Source organism: Pristiophorus japonicus, chromosome 8, assembly GCF_044704955.1.
Source record: "Pristiophorus japonicus isolate sPriJap1 chromosome 8, sPriJap1.hap1, whole genome shotgun sequence".
Taxonomy (NCBI): domain Eukaryota; kingdom Metazoa; phylum Chordata; class Chondrichthyes; family Pristiophoridae; genus Pristiophorus; species Pristiophorus japonicus.
Window position 1 is genome coordinate 18520083 of NC_091984.1, and position 17695 is coordinate 18537777.

The following is a 17695-nucleotide window of genomic DNA, read 5'->3' on the forward strand; positions in this document are numbered from 1 at the left end:
ATCAAAAAGTGACGTCACAGCAAAGCTGGTAAGTGATTGGCTGATCGGCTGGTGAGTATATCTCTTTGATTTTGTGTTCTATTGGATAAGAGGATAAATTACTAAATAGCTGTTTAGTGTGTGTAGTGGGAGTCAGTGTTTTTGCTGGGTAATTTAAGGGTAACTAGTGGGATGGCAGGGCAGCTCGTTTAAATGGAATGCAACACCTGTGCCATGTGGGAATTCCGGAATGCTTCCCGCAACGGGGATGACCACATGTGCAGGAAGTGCCTCCAGCTCCTCCAACTCGAGCGCGAGTCTCGGAGCTTGAGCGAGGACTGGAGGCACTGAGGAGCGTCCGAGAGAACGAGAGGTACGTGGATAGCTCGTTTCAGGCGTTGGTCACCCCACAGATTAAAAAGGGTACAGGAGGATAGGGAATGAGTGACCGTCGCACACAAGAGTATGGGGAGGCAGGTAGTGCAGGAGTCCCCTGAGACTATCCCGCTCTCCAACCGGTACTCTATTCTGACAACTGGCGAGGGCGGTGATGCCTCTGGGGAGTGTAGCCAGGGCCAAGTCCACAGCACAGTGGGTGGCTCAGCTGCACAGGGGGGGAGGAAGAAGACGGGAAGGGTTATAGTGATAGGAGATTCAATAGTTAGGGGAGCGGATAGGCGCTTCTGCGGCAGCAAAAGTGACAGCAGGATAGTGTGTTGCCTCCCTGGTGCAAGGGTCAATGATGTCACTGAGCGACTGCAGGGCATTCTGGGGAGGGAAGGGGAACAGCCAGTGGTTGTGGTCCACATTGGTACCAACGACATAGGTAGAAAGAGGGGTGAGGTCCTGAAAGCTGAGTTTAGGGAGCTAGGAGTAAGATTGAAAGCCAGGACCTCAAAAGGTGGTAATCTCGGGATTACTTCCAGTGCCACGTACTAGTGAGGGTAGAAATAGGAAGGCTAGTCAGATAAATATGTGGCTGGGGCATTGGTGTAGGAGGGAGGGCTTTAGTTTCCTGAACAATTGGGACCGCTTCTGGGGTAGGTGGGATCTGTACAAGTCGGACAGGATACACCTCAACAGAGATGGGACCAATGTTCTCTCGGGTGATTTTGATAGTGCGGTTGGGAGGGCTTTAAACTAGCTTGGCAGTGGGATGGGAACCCAGGAGAGGGCTCTGAGCTAGTTAGAGTGGGTGAGAGCTCAGATGAACAGAACTCCAAGAAAGAATGCAAATGGCAGGAGGCAACAGAGCAGAGCAGCACTGGGGTAAGTGTAAACCACAACATGATAGGAAGGAACAATATGTATGAATATAAAGGGGCTGCAGGAGGGGTCAAAACAAAAAATCATGGTTTAAAAACTAGTATTAAAACACTTTACCTAAACACACGCAGCATTCGAAACAAAGTAAATGAGTTGACGGCACAAATCATTACAAATGGGTATGATTTGGTGGCCATTACAGAAACGTGGTTGCAGGGTGGCCAAGACTGGGAATTAAACATACAGGGGTATCTGACAATTCGTAAAGATAGACAAGAAGGGAAAGGAGGTGGGGTAGCTCTGTTAATAAAGGATGATATCAGGGCAGTTGTGAGAGACGATATTGGCTCTAATGAACAAAATGTTGAATCATTGTGGGTAGAGATTAGAGATAGTAAGGGGGAAAAGTCACTGGTGGGCGTAGGTTATAGGCCCCCAAATAATAACTTCACGATGGGGCGGACAATAATTAAGGGAATAATGGAGGCATGTGAAAAAGGAACAGCAGGAATCATGGGGGATTTTAACCTACATATCGATTGGTCAAATCAAATCGCACGGGGTAGCCTTGAGGAGGAATTCATAGAATGCATACGAGATTGTTTCTTAGAACAATATGTTACAGAACCTACAAGGGAGCAAGCTATCTTAGATCTGGTCCTGTGTAATGAGACAGGAATAATAAACGATCTCCTAGTAAAAGATCCTCTCGGAATGAGTGATCACAGTATGGTTGAATTTGTAATACAGATTGAGGGTGAGGAAGTAGTGTCTCAAACAAGCGTACTATGCTTAAACAAAGGGGACTACAGTGGGATGAGGGCAGAGTTGGCTAAAGTAGACTGGGAACACAGACTAAATGGTGGCACAATTGAGGAACAGTGGAGGACTTTTAAGGAGCTCTTTCATAGTGCTCAACAAAAATATATTCCAGTGAAAAAGAAGGGTGCTAAGACAAGGGATAACCAGCCGTGGATAACCAAGGAAATAAAGGAGAGTATCAAATTAAAAAGCAATGCGTATAAAGTGGCCAAGGTTAGTGGGAAACTAGAAGATTGGGAAAATTTTAAACGACAGCAAAGAATGACTAAGAAAGCAATAAAGAAAGGAAAGATAGATTACGAAAGTAAACTTGCACAAAACATAAAAACAGATAGTAAAAGCTTTTACCGATATATAAAACGGAAAAGAATGACTAAAGTAAATGTTGGTCCCTTAGAAGATGAGAAGGGGGATTTAATAATGGGAAATGTGGAAATGGCTGAGACCTTAAACAATTATTTTGCTTCGGTCTTCACAGTGGAAGACACAGAAACCATGCCAGAAATTGCTGGTCACAGGAATGTGGGAAGGGAGGACCTCGAGACAATCACTATCACTAGGGGGGTAGTGCTGGACAGGCTAATGGGACTCAAGGCAGACAAGTCCCCTGGTCCTGATGAAATGCATCCCAGGGTATTAAAAGAGATGGCGGAAGTTATAGCAGATGCATTCGTTATAATCTACCAAAATTCTCTGGACTCTGGGGGAGGTACCAGCGGATTGGAAAGCAGCTAATGTAACGCCTCTGTTTAAAAAAGGGGGCAGACAAAAGATAGGTAACTATAGGCCGGTTAGTTTAACATCTGTAGTGGGGAAAATGCTTGAAGCTATCATTAAGGAAGAAATAGCGAGACATCTAGATAGGAATAGTGCAATCAAGCAGACGCAACATGGATTCATGAAGGGGAAATCATGTTTAACTAATTTACTGGAATAATTTGAGGATATAACGAGCATGGTGGATAGAGGTGTACCGATGGATGTGGTGTATTTGGATTTCCAAAAGGCATTCGATAAGGTGCCACACAAAAGGTTACTGCAGAAAATAAAGGTACGCGGAGTCAGAGGAAATGTAATAGCATAGATAGAGAATTGGCTGGCGAACAGAAAGCAGAGAGTCGGGATAAATGGGTCCTTTTTAGGTTGGCAATCGGTGGTTAGTGGTGTGCCACAGGGATCGGTGCTAGGACCACAACTGTTTACAATATACATAGATGACCTGGAAGAGGGGACAGAGTGTAGTGTAACAAAATTTGCAGATGACACAAAGATTAGTGGGAAAGCGGGTTGTGTAGAGGACACAGAGAGGCTGCAAAGAGATTTAGATAGATTAAGCGAACGGGCTAAGGTTTGGCAGATGGAATACAATGTCGGAAAATGTGAGGTCATCCACCTTGGGAAAAAAAAAAACAGTAAAAGGGAATATTATTTAAATGGGGAGAAATTACAACATGCTGCAATGCAGAGGGACCTGGGGGTCCTTGTGCATGAATCCCAAAAAGTTAGTTTGCAGGTGCAGCAGGTAATCAGGAAGGCGAATGGAATGTTGGCCTTCATTGCGAGAGGGATGGGGTACAAAAGCAGGGAGGTCCTGCTGCAACTGTATAGGATATTGGTGAGGCCGCACCTGGAGTACTGCGTGCAGTTTTGGTCACCTTACTTCAGGAAGGATATACTAGCTTTGGAGGGGGTGCAGAGACGATTCACTAGGCTGATTCCGGAGATGAGGGGGTTACCTTATGATGATAGATTGAGTAGACTGGGTCTTTACTCGTTGGAGTTCATAAGGATGAGGGGTGATCTTATAGAAACATTTAAAATAATGAAAGGGAAAGACAAGATAGAGGCAGAGAGGTTGTTTCCACTGGTCAGGGAGACTAGAACTAGGGGGCACAGCCTCAAAATACGGAGGAGCCAATTTAAAACCGAGTTGAGAAGGAATTTCTTCTCCCAGAGGGTTGTGAATCTGTGGAATTCTCTGCCCAAGGAAGCAGTTGAGGCTAGCTCATTAAATGTATTCAAATCACAGATTGATAGATTTTTAACAAATAAGGGAATTAAGGGTTATGGGCAGCGGGCGGGTAAGTGGAGCTGATTCCAAGGCCAGATCAGCCATGATCTTGTTGAATGGCGGAGCAGGCTCGAGGGGCTAGATGGCCTACTCCTGTTCCTAATTCTTATGCTCTTATGTTCTTATCTCATTGAAACATACAAAATTCTTACAGGGCTCGACAGGGTAGATGTTTCGTCTGGTTGTGGAGTCTAGAACCAGGAGTCACAATGTCAGAATAAGAGGTCGGCCATTTAGAACTGAGATGAGGAGAACTTTCTTCACTCATAGGGTGGTGAATCTTTGGAATTCTTTATTCCAGAGGGCTATGGAGGCTCAGACGTTGATTATGTTCAAGACAGAGATCTATAGATTTTTGGATATTAAGGGAATCAAGGGATATGGGGATAGTGCAGGAAAGTGGAGTTGAGGTAGAGGATCAGCCATGATCTCATTGAATGGCGGAGAAGGCTCAAAGGGCCAAATGGCTTACTCCTGCTCCTATTTCTTATGTTCTTATGTTCTGGCAGTATTCTCTTTTCTGATGTGATAGACTCCCAGTGTTACCTATGAGCAGTATGATCCATGGACGAGCTTTGATTGGGTCGAACACCATGTATTCCTCGATGAGCTCAGCAGTTTCAGTCAGATCTGTATCACTCTCAATGGAGAATTGATGAATGGGAGGCAGGCGGTCATAGCGCCGGTAAGAAAAATTGGGACCGTCGGGCAGAACTGCAAGCAGAACAGCAGGAAAGGACATGTAAGTAAGAAATCTCTGTATGTCTTTATTAATCACATTATCACAAGTGCTTGACATTTAACGATCCTTTCAACTCTCTGACCTTACTTTTCTCCCCCTTTCAAATGTGAAGAAGGAAAACTAACATTCAGAAAGCTCTCTGTTGCTTTTGGTGACTCTGGAGTTGATTTTACTAATGTAACTTCATGCGGTCATTCTGATGGTTGATGGCACCCTTACCTGGCTCAGGAGGTCGTGGGTTGAAGACCCACTCCAGAGACTTGCGTACATAATCTAGGCTGACACATAGAAACATAGAAAATAGGTGCAGGTGTAGGCCATTCGGCCCTTCGAGCCTGCACCACCATTCAATATGATCATGGCAGATCATGCAACTTCAGTACCCCATTCCTGCTTTCTCTTCATACCCCTTGATCCCTTTAGCCGTAAGGGCCACATCCAACTCCCTTTTGAATATATCTAACGAACTGGCCTCAACAACTTTCTGTGGTAGAGAATTCCACAGGTTCACAATTCTCTGAGCGAAGAAGTTTCTTCTCATCTCGGTCCTAAATGGCTTACCCCTTATCCTTAGACTGTGACCCCTGGGAGACTGGGAGAACTCCCTGCTTTTCTTCAGATAGTGGGATAGATAAATGGGATATTTAACATCTGCTGAAGCACTGGAACAGGCAGATCAGATGAGGCCTCGGTTTAAAGTCTCATCCAAAAGACGGCAGCTCTGACAGTGCAGCACTCCCTCAGTACTACATTAGAGTGTCAGCCATCGATTATGGGGCTCACGCTGCTGGAGTGGGACTTGAACCCACAACCTTCAGACTGAGAGGCGAGAGTGATACACAGTAAGCCATGGCTGGCACCAATGGATAATGCGATTCCAACTGTATTTCAGAACAGGGACAAATGATCTCCCTCTTCCCCTCCCCACCCTCCTGGAAAGTCACAAAATCCCGGGTGATTTGTTTTGGAGGGTTTCATGTCCCGAGAGCGGGAAAGGGGATCAATTACCGTTCCTGATGAACGATCTCCTGGCCTGACAACTGGTTAGAGGAGGCAACATCCTCTTCTCCTGGGCCACAAAGGTGTCCCATCGCACTCTGTCCGCTCCACCCAGCTCCTTCACTTTCTTCAGGCAACTTTCCAAGTAGTCGACGGGGTCCTCTGGCTTGTAGTACATCAGCCCTGTGAGCATACTCTGTGCGGAAGGAAACAGAATATACGGCTGAAATCCCATCAGTTGCACTGGGCTGTACGTCAGGAAACATTGTACGACAGTGGTTTTTGAACTTTTCTTTTTGGGCACACAGTCCCGCGCGGGCCGACACTCTCCCCGAGACCCCCTGCAAATAATGACACACTCCCGGAGACCCCGTGCAAATACAGACACACTCCTGGAGACCCCCTGCAAATACTGACACACTCCCAGAGACCCCTTGTAAATACAGACACACTCCCAGAGATCCCCTGCAAATACTGACACATTCCCGGAAACCCACTGTGATGGGGAGAATCACCCTTCTCCTCTCTTAACAAGCCCGGATTCAACAGACGGATTCCTTGGATAAGTTTCAACGATCTTTTATTCTAGCACGTGCAGGGGAATATCTCACTTCTCAGCTGCCTGAGGGGATCTTCAAAGAGCTGTTCAAATTATACAGGTTTTGGTACGAGTGTCCTCATAGACAGACCTTAACAGTGACATGATTGGTTGTACCAACGCATGATCAAATACCCATTTGTTCCCTTTTTCCAGGTGTGAATCACCTTCTATTGTTATATTAGTTCCTCTTTGGATTTTCTTTATTGCTCCCTTGAGCCCGAGGTCAATGAGTGGTCATCTCATGACCTCTATTGTGTTTTATGTGTACGTGTGGTTTTAAGCATACCTCTTGGGTTAGCCAGCTCAGGGCCTCCACAATAGCCAGATAACATCTTTTGATTATCAATCTTGCTCTTACACCCTGCAAATACTGACATACTCTCGGAGACTCCCTGAAAATACTGACACACTCCCGGAGACCCCCTGAAAATACTGACACACACCTGGAGACCCCCCTGAAAATACTGACACACACCTGGAGACCCCCCTGAAAATACTGGCACACATCCAGAGACCCCCTGAAAATACTGACACACACCCAGAGACCCCCTGAAAATACTGACACACACCCGAAGACCCCCTGAAAATACTGACACACACCCAGAGACCCCCTGAAAATACTGACACACTCCCGGAGACCCCCTGAAAATACTAACACACTTTCGGAGACCCTCTGAAAATACTGACACACACCCGGAGACCCCCTGAAAATACTGACACACACCCGGAGACCCCCTGAAAATACTGACACACTCCCGGAGACCCCCTGAAAATACTAACACACTTTCGGAGACCCTCTGAAAATACTGACACACACCCGGAGACCCCCTGAAAATACTGACACACTTTCGGAGACCCTCTGAAAATACTGACACACACCCGGAGACCCCCTGAAAATACTGACACACTTCCGGAGACCCCCTGAAAATAATGACACACACCCAGAGACCCCCTGAAAATACTGACACACAACCGGAGACCCCCTGAAAATACTGGCACACACCCGGAGACCCCCTGAAAATACTGGCACACACCCGGAGACCCCCTGAAAATACTGACACACTCGTGGAAGTCCCTTGCAAATACTGACACACTCCCACCTGAGAGAGAAACACAGAAACAATGTAGAAACCAGAAGCAGAAATACGCTTTTGCCAATTACTGCACTAAGATCCCTCACTGTGAGGAGCATGGAAAGAAGTGACTAACTGGATATATAAATCCGCACTGTGGGGAATTGAAAGCACAAAAGAATGCAATTTTGAGCAGTGACAGAGTTTTGCAGCTCACCAACGAGTGAATGTCGAGTATCTGAAAGAAAACCAGAAAGCGCTGCAAGTACACAGCAGGCCAGCCTGGATCTGAACAGTGTAATGACCCGGTCACTTACCATTAGCCATCGGGGTCATTCTGAAGTCTTGCCACTCTTTAGAGTCATAGAATCTTACAGCGCAGGAGGTGGCCTTTCTGCCCATTGTGCCTGCCGGCTCTTTAAAAGAGCTATCCAACTAGTCCCACTGCCCCGCTCTTTCCCCACAGTTCTGCAATTTTTTCCTTAATGTGTACATATCCAATTCCTTATTGAATCGGTTTCTACCACCCTTTCAGGCTGTGCATTCAAGATCATACAAACTCACTGAATAAAAAATAATTCTGCTCCTCTCCCCTCTGGTTCTTTTGCCAATTGCCTTAAATCGGTGTCCTTTGGTTACCGACCCTCCTGCCAGTGGAAACCGTTTCTCCCAATCTACTCTATCAAAACCACTCGTAATTTTGAACACCTCTATTAAATCTCCCCTTAACCTTCTCTGGTCCAAGGAGAACAATCCCAGCTTCTCTGGTCTCTCCGCATAACTTAAATCTGCAGGCATCAGGGGAGGAGTGCAGAGAATGGGGCTACAATATCACAGCCCTATCTCCAACCTGCGATCCTTGGCCCCGGGGGTGCAGGGGACAGCTGGCCGAGGCCCCAAGGTGCAGGGGACAGCTGACCGAGGCCTGGGGGGTGTAGGGGACAGCGGGCCGAGGCCCCGGGGGTGCAGGGGACAGCTGACCGAGGCCAGGGGGGTGTAGGGGACAGCGGGCCGAGGCCCCGGGGGTGCAGGGGACAGCTGACCGAGGCCAGGGGGGTGTAGGGGACAGCGGGCCGAGGCCCCGGGGGTGCAGGGGACAGCTGGCCGAGGCCCCGGGGGGTGCAGGGGACAGCGGGCCGAGGCCCCGGAGGTGCAGGGGACAGCGGGCCGAGGCCCCGGAGGTGCAGGGGACAGCGGGCCGAGGCCCCGGGGGTGCAGGGGACAGCAGGCCGAGGCCCCGGAGGTGCAGGGGACAGCGGGCCGAGGCCCCGGAGGTGCAGGGGACAGCGGGCCGAGGCCCCGGAGGTGCAGGGGACAGCAGGCCGAGGCCCCGGGGGTGCAGGGGACAGCTGGCCGAGGCCCCACGGTGCAGGGGACAGCTGGCCGAGGCCCTGGGGGTGCAGGGGACAGCTGGCCGAGGCCCCGGGGGTGCAGGGGACAGCTGGCCGAGGCCCCGGAGGTGCAGGGGACAGCTGGCCGAGGCCCCACGGTGCAGGGGACAGCTGGCCGAGGCCCCGGGGGGTGCAGGGGACAGGAGGCCCGGGGGGTGCAGGGGACAGCAGGCCGAGGCCAGGGGGGTGCAGGGGACAGCAGGCCAAGGCCAGGGGGGTGCAGGGGACAGCGGGCCGAGGCCCGGGGGGTGCAGGGGACAGCAGGCCGAGGCCCCGGGGGTGCAGGGGACAGCAGGCCGAGGCCCCGGGGGTGCAGGGGACAGCAGGCCGAGGCCCCGGGGGTGCAGGGGACAGCTGGCCGAGGCCAGGGGGGTGCAGTGGACAGCTGGCGAGACTGAGAGAAGACGAGGCGAATCAGTGATTTAGTCACACTAAGCTTGGGGTACAATACCTGAAGCTGACAGCAGGAAAAGGGAAGCCCAGGGGACTTTAAATCCATTAAAATTCTAGGCCAAAGGCGGTCATATGACTACTTCAAGCATTGCTACAGAGGAATATCCTCTGTATAACCCAAGATTTCACATCAGCTTCCAGTGAATTTGGGTTTCTTTCTGCAGTTTATAAACACACCATGGGGGTTCAACAAAGCCAATCGGTGGGTTTTAGAAAGTCCCTGGCATCAGCTGTTCCTCCCCTCACATTCCTTCCCATTCATGATTCCCGTAAAGTGCACGTTGCATTGTGTACAGTGGTGACATATGGGGAAACATTTTCCTGATATTTCTGTACAGCGCCTTGGTGATTTCCCTGAGCAGCTATGGAATGGCCCCAAGATGATTGCCCCAACACCACACTTGTCAGAAAGGGTATCTACAATGGAGATGGGAGTGAGGCCGGACCTGCTGGTATTACCATGGAAGAAATGTTTCCTGACATTACCCCTGAATGGCCTAGCTCTAACTTGAAGGTTCTGCCCCCTTGTTCTGGAATCCCCCAGCCACCACCCCCCCCCGCCCCCCCCCCCCCCCACCAGAAGAAAGTTTCTCTCTATCTACCCGATCCAATCCTTTAATCATCTTATCGACTTTTGTGTAAAAATATTTCTTCTGACCGCCCCCTTTATGCTCAGAGTAGGGATAACACTGTGGAATTCCCAAGGACAGGGGGGGGGGGGGGGGGGGTTCCTGATCTCCCACCGGAACTTTGGCAAAGTCCTGGAGAAATGCCATAGACAGCTGTGCGTGCCATTTCTACCAGAGCTGGGGAGAACACAGGAGGAAATTCTACCCCAATCATTCACTATTTCCCTCTCAAACTCTTCAGAACCGTCTTACATTACCATTGGATCATCCTCAACTTCCCCTTCTCCAGTGAGTCTCTCGTCGTAACTCTGTGATCCCTCGGGATGGTTTATTCAGATCAGCTGGTGTAAAATGGGTACATCCCATACAAGACCCGCTTGCTGACCTACATTGGCTCCCTGTCCCCCGACACCTCCAATTTAAAATTCTCATGCTCATGTTCAAGACTCTTCATGGCCTCACCCCCTCCATACTTCTGTAACCACCTCCAGCCTTACAACTCTCCCCCGCCACCCCCTATCTCCCGGACTCTGGTCTTGTGCATCCCGCCCTATTCCCAACCATTGTCGACCATGCCTGCAGACGTCTAGGCCCCAAGGTATTCCCTCCCTAAATCTCTCCAAACTCCTTTAAGCCTCTCATGAAGAACCCGCCTCATTGACCAAGCGTTTGGTTATATCTCTCCCCCCCCCCCCTCCTCGCCTCCAACATTTTATTTGAGTTCACCAAAGTGAAGTGCCTCGCGCCATCTGTGCGACAATCTAAGGCAAGTTGTCGTTACCAGGTGTAGAGGAGCAGAGATTGCTTCTGCCACGCTGCATAAATTAAACATAGCTTATTTTCTGCTCGGGTTTGCAAGCCTCTTTCAATTTCTTAGTTGCAACATGGAAAGGAGTCTCCCGCTGATGCAATTTTTATATCCTTGCGCCGTCCGGTAATCCGCGTTGGAACAACAATGATGTGGATTTTGAACATTTAGGTGGGAGCCTGTACCAGGGGCGAATGAGGTCCCCGCGATCTGGAGGCCACGGTGTTACCCACGGCTCAGTGGGTAGCACTCTCACCTCGGAGTCAGAAGGTTGTGGGTTCAAGTCCCACTCCAGGAACTTGGGCATATAATCCAGGCTGACACTCCAGTGCAGTACTGAGGGAATACTGCACTGTCGGAGGTGCCGTTTTTTCTCATCTGGCCTCTCGGGTGGACGTAAAAGATCCCACGGCCACTATTTCGAAGAGGCGCAAGGGGAGACCTCCTTGGTGTCCTGGCCAATATATATCCCTCAACCAACATCACCAACTGCATTTCGTACATTACAACAGTGACTACCCTTCAAAAATACTTAATTGGCTGTAAAGCGATTTCGGATGTCCCGAGATAGTGAAAAGTGCTGTGTAAGTGCCAGTTCTATCATTCTTTTATCTGCTAACCATTGGCAACCCCTCTGCACCCCACAGTCCCAGCCAGTGCCAGGAACGAGTCACTGGAACCAACACCAACCAAACACCCAGCTCAACCATCTCGAGGGCAATTAGGGATGGGCAACAAATACTTGCGCACATCCCAAAGTACACATTTTAAAAACTGCCAAATGTGCAGTGCAGAAACATCTTAAACAGTTTACTGGCGCCACTTCCTGTGTGAACTGATACTGAACACCACAAAGCCAAATCCCAATGCAGCCTCGAGTCCGCTGCCACTGTCAACACTGAAATCACCAGATGTAACATGCACAGTGTTAATTACTCTGTTAATTACAATCTCGCACATTGTCAACTTACTGATTAGCAAGTGTTTGTTTTTTTTTTAAAAAGCGAAATCCCGAAATAAGGAAACTAAACACATTTCTGCCGAAAGAAAATAGACAAAATCATTTGTAAACTATTCAATGGAACAGGAGCCACCAGAATCACCCACACCGTTCACTTTGGGTTCGGAGTTATTAAAAGGCTTGTTGGAGATTGAACTTTAGTTGTAGAATAAATGGGAGTTAAAAGCCTTTTCTCTTTTTGGTAAGATCAGGACCTACCCTCCCTCCCTCCCTCCCTCCCTCCCAGCACAGCTGGGGCTCACCTCGAACAGCTGGGGGATATGCCTGTCAGAGAGGTAGTCCCTCGCCTCGGCTGAGTTCATGTTTCCCGGCGCTCGCTGCTGCACCTGCGATGTGCGGTGAAATGGATGTGAGGCGCAGGCGAACAGGCTGAATCTGCCCACAAAACCCGCTTCCTCCTCTCCACTGATTTGCCGGACCAGATATTTCTGCACATCATTTTATATTAACCCGCCCCTCTCTCCAGCCTTCAGCTCAACCGTGTCAAGCAACAGCCCCTTTAATTTGGTGTTCCGTGTCGTGTGTCACTTCTTGGTCTTTCGCCAGCAAAACATATTTCTGACGCTGCAGGATTACAATAATAGGTTTGACCTAGCTCCCGTTATCAAGCCGTCCCTAAATCATAGAAGTAGCTCTGAGGAATTATGGTGACAGTTTGTCTACATTAAACCCAAACTAGTAGTTTTCTAAAACAATTAAATCTTCTTGAATCCAACCTCCCTGAGATCAGCCCTGGTTACATTGTCTAGGGGTCATTCAGTACAGATTATTCACAGGGTTTAATTACAGATTAAATACTCCCCCAAATCTATATTCAGCCACTACCCCCAAATTGTTTGTTACACTAACAACTTGCATTTATACAGCGCCTTTAACATAGTAAAACGCACCAAGTCGTTTCGCAGGAGCGTAGTCAGACAAAAATTTAGCATCGAGCCACATAAGGAGATATTAGGACAGGTGACTAAAAGCTCGGTCAAAGAGGTAGCTTTTTAAGGAGCGTCTTAAAAGGAGGGGAGAGAGGTGGAGGGACGGCGGGGTTAAGGGAGGGAATTCCAGAGCTCATCGTAGGCAGTCCCTCGGAATCAAGGAAGACTTGCTTCCACTCCCAAAGTGAGTTCTTTGGTGGCTGAACAGTCCAATATGAGAGCCACAGACCCTGTTACAGGTGGGACAGACATTCATCAAGGGAAGGGGTGGGTGGAGCTGGTTTGCCGCGCACTCCTTCCGCTGCCTGCGCCTGACCTCTTCACGCTCGCGGCGTTGAAATTTGAAGAGCTCAAAGCCCTTCTGGATGCACTTTCTCCACCTACGGTGGTCTGTGGCCAGGGACTCCCAGGTGTCAGTGGTGATGTCGCACTTTACCAGGGAGGCTTTGAGGATATCCTTGTAACGTTTCCGCTGCTCACCTTTAGCTCGTTTACCATGAAGAAGCTTCGCATAAAGCATTTTCTTAGGGAGTCTCGTGTCTGACATGCAAACTATATGGCCTGCCCAGCGAAGCTGATCGAGTGTGGTCAGTGCTTCAAAACTGGGGATGTTAGGCTGGTCGAGGACACTGATGTTGGTGCGCCTGTCCTCCCAGGGGATTTGTAGGATCTTGCAGAGACATCGTTGGTGATATATCTCCAGCGACTTGAGGTGCCTTCTGTACATCGTCCATTCCTCAGATCCATACAGGAGGGCGGGTATTACTACAGCCCTGTAGACCATGAGCTTAGTGGTAGATTTCAGGGCCTGGTCTTCGAACACTCAAACAGAGCTAAGGGCTTAAATGGTTGAAGGCATGGCCGTCAATGGGGGGGGGGGGGCAGGGGGGGTGGCAAAGGATGTCGGGATGTACAAACAAGCCGCTGAATGGAACCTAATTTAGGCTCCCCTCCCATCTGCAAAACCCAGAAACTGCAGTGGGAATCACAGTATTGAAGCAACATTGTCCAAACTGTTTAGTAACACATAAGCCGACAATTTACACATCCACCAATACTTCGTACTGTTCTTCTTGTGAATTTTGTGCTCAAGGTGATGCTCAAACAGTGTGCTCCTGAAAGAAAGAACTTGCATTTATATTATAGTCCCAAAGCACTTTACAGCCAATTGAGTACTTTTGAAATGTAGTCACTGTTGCAATATAGGAAATGCAACAGCCAATTTGTGCACACAAACAGCAATGTGATAATTACCAGATAATCTGCATTAGTAATGTTGTTTGAGGTATAAATATTGGCCAGGGAGAACTCTATTGCTCTTGCTCAAATAGTACCACAGGAACATTTAGGTCTACCAGACGGGGCCTCAGTTTAACATTTCATCTAAAAGACGGCACCTCTGACAGTGCAGCCCTCCCTCAGTACTGCACTGTCAGCCTAAATTTTGTACTCAAGTCCCTGGAGTGGGACTTGAACCTACAACCTTCTGACTCAGAGGTGACAGACACACAACTAACACTTAATTGTTATTTGATGAATCTTGTCAGTCAGATTTTTTTATCATCTCCAATATTTTTATAACGAATAAATGAAAGTGTTCAAAGAAAATGGGAAAAAGCACACCATTTTTTTTAACTGCCCTACGATTTTTCTCCAGGGGTTGCTGACAGTGGGAGATTAATCTTTCATTCCTGGAGACTCCAGGACAATCCAGAGGGGGTTGGCAACCCTACTGAAATAGGAAGCATTCCATTCCCAGCACCAATATCGCTCGCTTTACTGAGCACACAGTTCTACACACGGGAACATCATAGAATCATAGCATGGTGACAGCACAGAAGGTGGCCATTCGGCCTATTGAGCCCGTGCCGGCTCTCTGCAAGAGCACTTCAGCTAGTCCCGCTCCCCTGCCCTTTCCCCGTAGCCCTGCAATTTTTTCCTTCAGGTTCTTATCCAATTCCCTTTTTAAAGCCACGATTGAATCTGCCTCCACCACCCTTTCAGGCGGAGTAGTCCAGATCATAAACACTCGCTGCATAAAAAAGTTTTTCCTTATGTCACCTTTGGTTTTTCTGCCAATCATCATAGGCAGTCCCTCGTATCGAGGATGACTTGCTTCCACACCAAAAAAGGATGAGTTGACAGGTGTTTCGATGAAGGACCTAATATTCCAGATCCCGAACTACATCCTGAAGGGTGGAAGATGCCTGTGCGTGGATTTTTTTAACGTGTGGTGACCGTTGCACACCAGCCACCACACGGGCTTAACTGAGCTCGGTCTTGGTCCAGTGGCAAGGATTAACCAAGACGACTGGAGACCTGCTCTGCTGCACGGACCTAGTGCGCACACATATCGCAGTGTGGGCTGGCCCGTGCGGCCCCTGGGCCCTTGCCTCTTCTGGGTCCCGATCACGTCCGTCTACATCTCTTACCGTTCCTTCGCCCTGACCTATCCTATCCTCTGGTTCTCGACCCTTCTGCCAATGGAAACAGTTTCTCTCTATCTACTCTGTCCAGACTCCTCATTTCAATTAAAAGACGGCATCTCTGACAGTGCAGCTGTCCCTCAGTCAGCCTGAATTGAATCCACAACCTTCTGACTCATTAGTGTCAGCTGTGGCTCAGTGGGTAGCATACTTGCCTCTGAGTCAAAAGATTGTGGGTTCAAGTCCCACGCCAGGAACTTGAACACATAAATCTAGGCTGGCAGTGCTACACTGTCAGAAGTGTCATCTTTTGGATGAGACGTTACACCAAGGCCCCGTCTGCCCTCTCAGGCGGACATAAAAGATACCATGGCACTATTTTCAAGAAGAGCAGGGGAGTTATCCTTCGTGTCCTGGCCAATATTTATCCCTCAATCAACATAACAAAAACAGATTATCTGTTAATAAGAACATAAGGAGTAGGAGTAGGCCATTTGGCTCCTCGAGCCTGCTCCGCCATTCAATAAGATCATGCCTGATCTGATCTTGGCCTCAACTCCACTTCCCTGCCCGCTTCCCATAACCCTTCACTCCCTTATCCTTCAAGTATCTGTCTGTCTATCTCCACTTTAAGTTTACTCAATGACCCAGCCTCCACAGTTTGCTGGGGTAGAGAATTCCAAAGATTCGCGACCCTTTGAAAGAAGAAATTCCTCCTCATTTCCATCTTAAATAGGTGACCCTTTATTCAGAAACTATGCCCTCTAGTTCTGGATCCCCCACAAGGGGAAACACCCTCTCTGCATCTACCCTGTCAAGCCCTCTCAGAATCTTTTCCGTTTCAATAAGATAACTGCTCATTCTTCTAAACTCCACTGAGTATGGGCCCAACCTGCTCAGGAATCATCCTTGTGAACCATCTCTGAACTGCCTCCAATGCAAGTATATCCTTCCTTAAATACAGAGACTAAAACTGTACGCAGTACTCCAGGTGTGGCCTCACCAATACCCTGTACAGTTGTAGCAGGACTTCCCTGTTTTTATACTCTATCCCCCTTGCAATAAAGGCCAACATTCCATTTGCCTTCCTGATTACTTGCTGTACCTGCATACTAACTTTTTGTGTTTCATGGACAAGGACCCCCAGGTCTCTCTGTACTGCAGCATTTGTAATCTCTCTCCATTTAAATAATAATTGGATTTTTTATTTTTCCTAGCAAAGTGGATAACCTCACATTTTCCCACATTATGCCCCAGCTGCCAAATGTTTGCCCACTCACTGAGCCTATCTATATCCCTTTGCAGATTCTTTGCGTCCTCCTCACAACTTACTTTCCCACATCGCGACACCAGATCAGAGCGGGGGTTGAAAAGGCGCCGACAGCTCGGAGGAGTAATCTGCAGCAGCGATAAGAGTAAAAGACGAAAAGTAAAAAGAATCAAAATCGGAGTGTGATGTCACAGCCAAGCAGGTAAGTGATTGGTTGGTGGATTGGTGAGAACTTTTCTATTCTTTACTTTCTTTTTCTTTTAAAAAACCTTGGGCATTGGTGGAAATTAGGAGCTCCAATTAAATAGATAAGTGATTATTATTATCTAAAAAAAACCCTAATTGATTAATTAATTAAATCAGCTGTAGTGGCTGGGTGTGTTTTGTTAAGGTTTAGAGTTTATTTTTACTTGATAGTTCCAAGTCTAACTAAAGGGATGGCTCAGTCCTGTGGACTGCACATCCTGTGGCATGTGGGGAGTCGTGGATGCTTCACGCAGTCGAGACGACCACGTGTGCAGGAGGTGTCTCCTCCTGCAGCAACTCGAGCTCCGTGTTTTGGAGCTTGAGCGGCGGCTGGAGTCACTGCGGTGCATTGGCAAGACTGAGAGCTACCTGGATAGCACGTTTCTAGAGGCGGTCAACCCGCAGCTTAAGAGTGTACAGGCAGAGAGGGAGTGGGTGACCTCCAGACAGAAGAGGAGGACTAGGCAGGTAGTGCAGCAGTCCCCCGAGTCCATCTCGCTCTCCAACCGGTATTCTCTTCTGAGTACCGGTGGGGACGACGGTGCCTCTGGGGAGTGCAGCCAGAACCAAGTCGACCACATCACGGGTGACTCAGGAGGGGAGGAAGAAGAATGGAAATGCTATAATGGTGGGGGATTTAATAGTCAGGGGAGCAGACAGGCGTTTCTGCCTGGTGCCAGGGTCAAGGATGTCACTGAGCGGCTGCAGGGCATTCTGGGGGGAGAGGGTGAACAGCCAGAGGTCGTGGTCCACGTCGGTATCAATGACACAGGTAGAAAGAGGGATGTGGACCTGCAGGAAGAGTTTAGGGAGCTAGGAGAGAGATTAAAAAGCAGAACCTCAAAGGTAGTAATCTCCGGATTACTCCTGGTGCCAAGGGCTAGTGAGTACAGAAATAGGAGGATAGAGCAGATGAATGCGTGGCTGGAGAGATGGTGCAGGCAGGAGGGCTTTAGATTCCTGAGGCAT

General features: G+C 48.7%; 1 protein-coding gene across 1 annotated transcript in view; it reads right to left on the reverse strand.

Moving 5' to 3' along the window:
* The window catches only part of ak5 (adenylate kinase 5), a 113560-nt gene extending 101357 nt beyond the window's left edge, over positions 1 to 12203 (reverse strand). The window contains exons 1-3 of the mRNA XM_070885985.1: positions 12098 to 12203; positions 5889 to 6075; positions 4685 to 4852 (exon numbers count right to left, since the gene is read on the reverse strand). Coding sequence (XP_070742086.1) covers positions 4685 to 4852; positions 5889 to 6075; positions 12098 to 12157 — 415 coding nt within the window. The 5' untranslated portion in view covers positions 12158 to 12203. The remainder of the gene's footprint in view (positions 1 to 4684; positions 4853 to 5888; positions 6076 to 12097) is intronic.
* Between the last annotated feature and the right edge of the window lie 5492 nt (positions 12204 to 17695).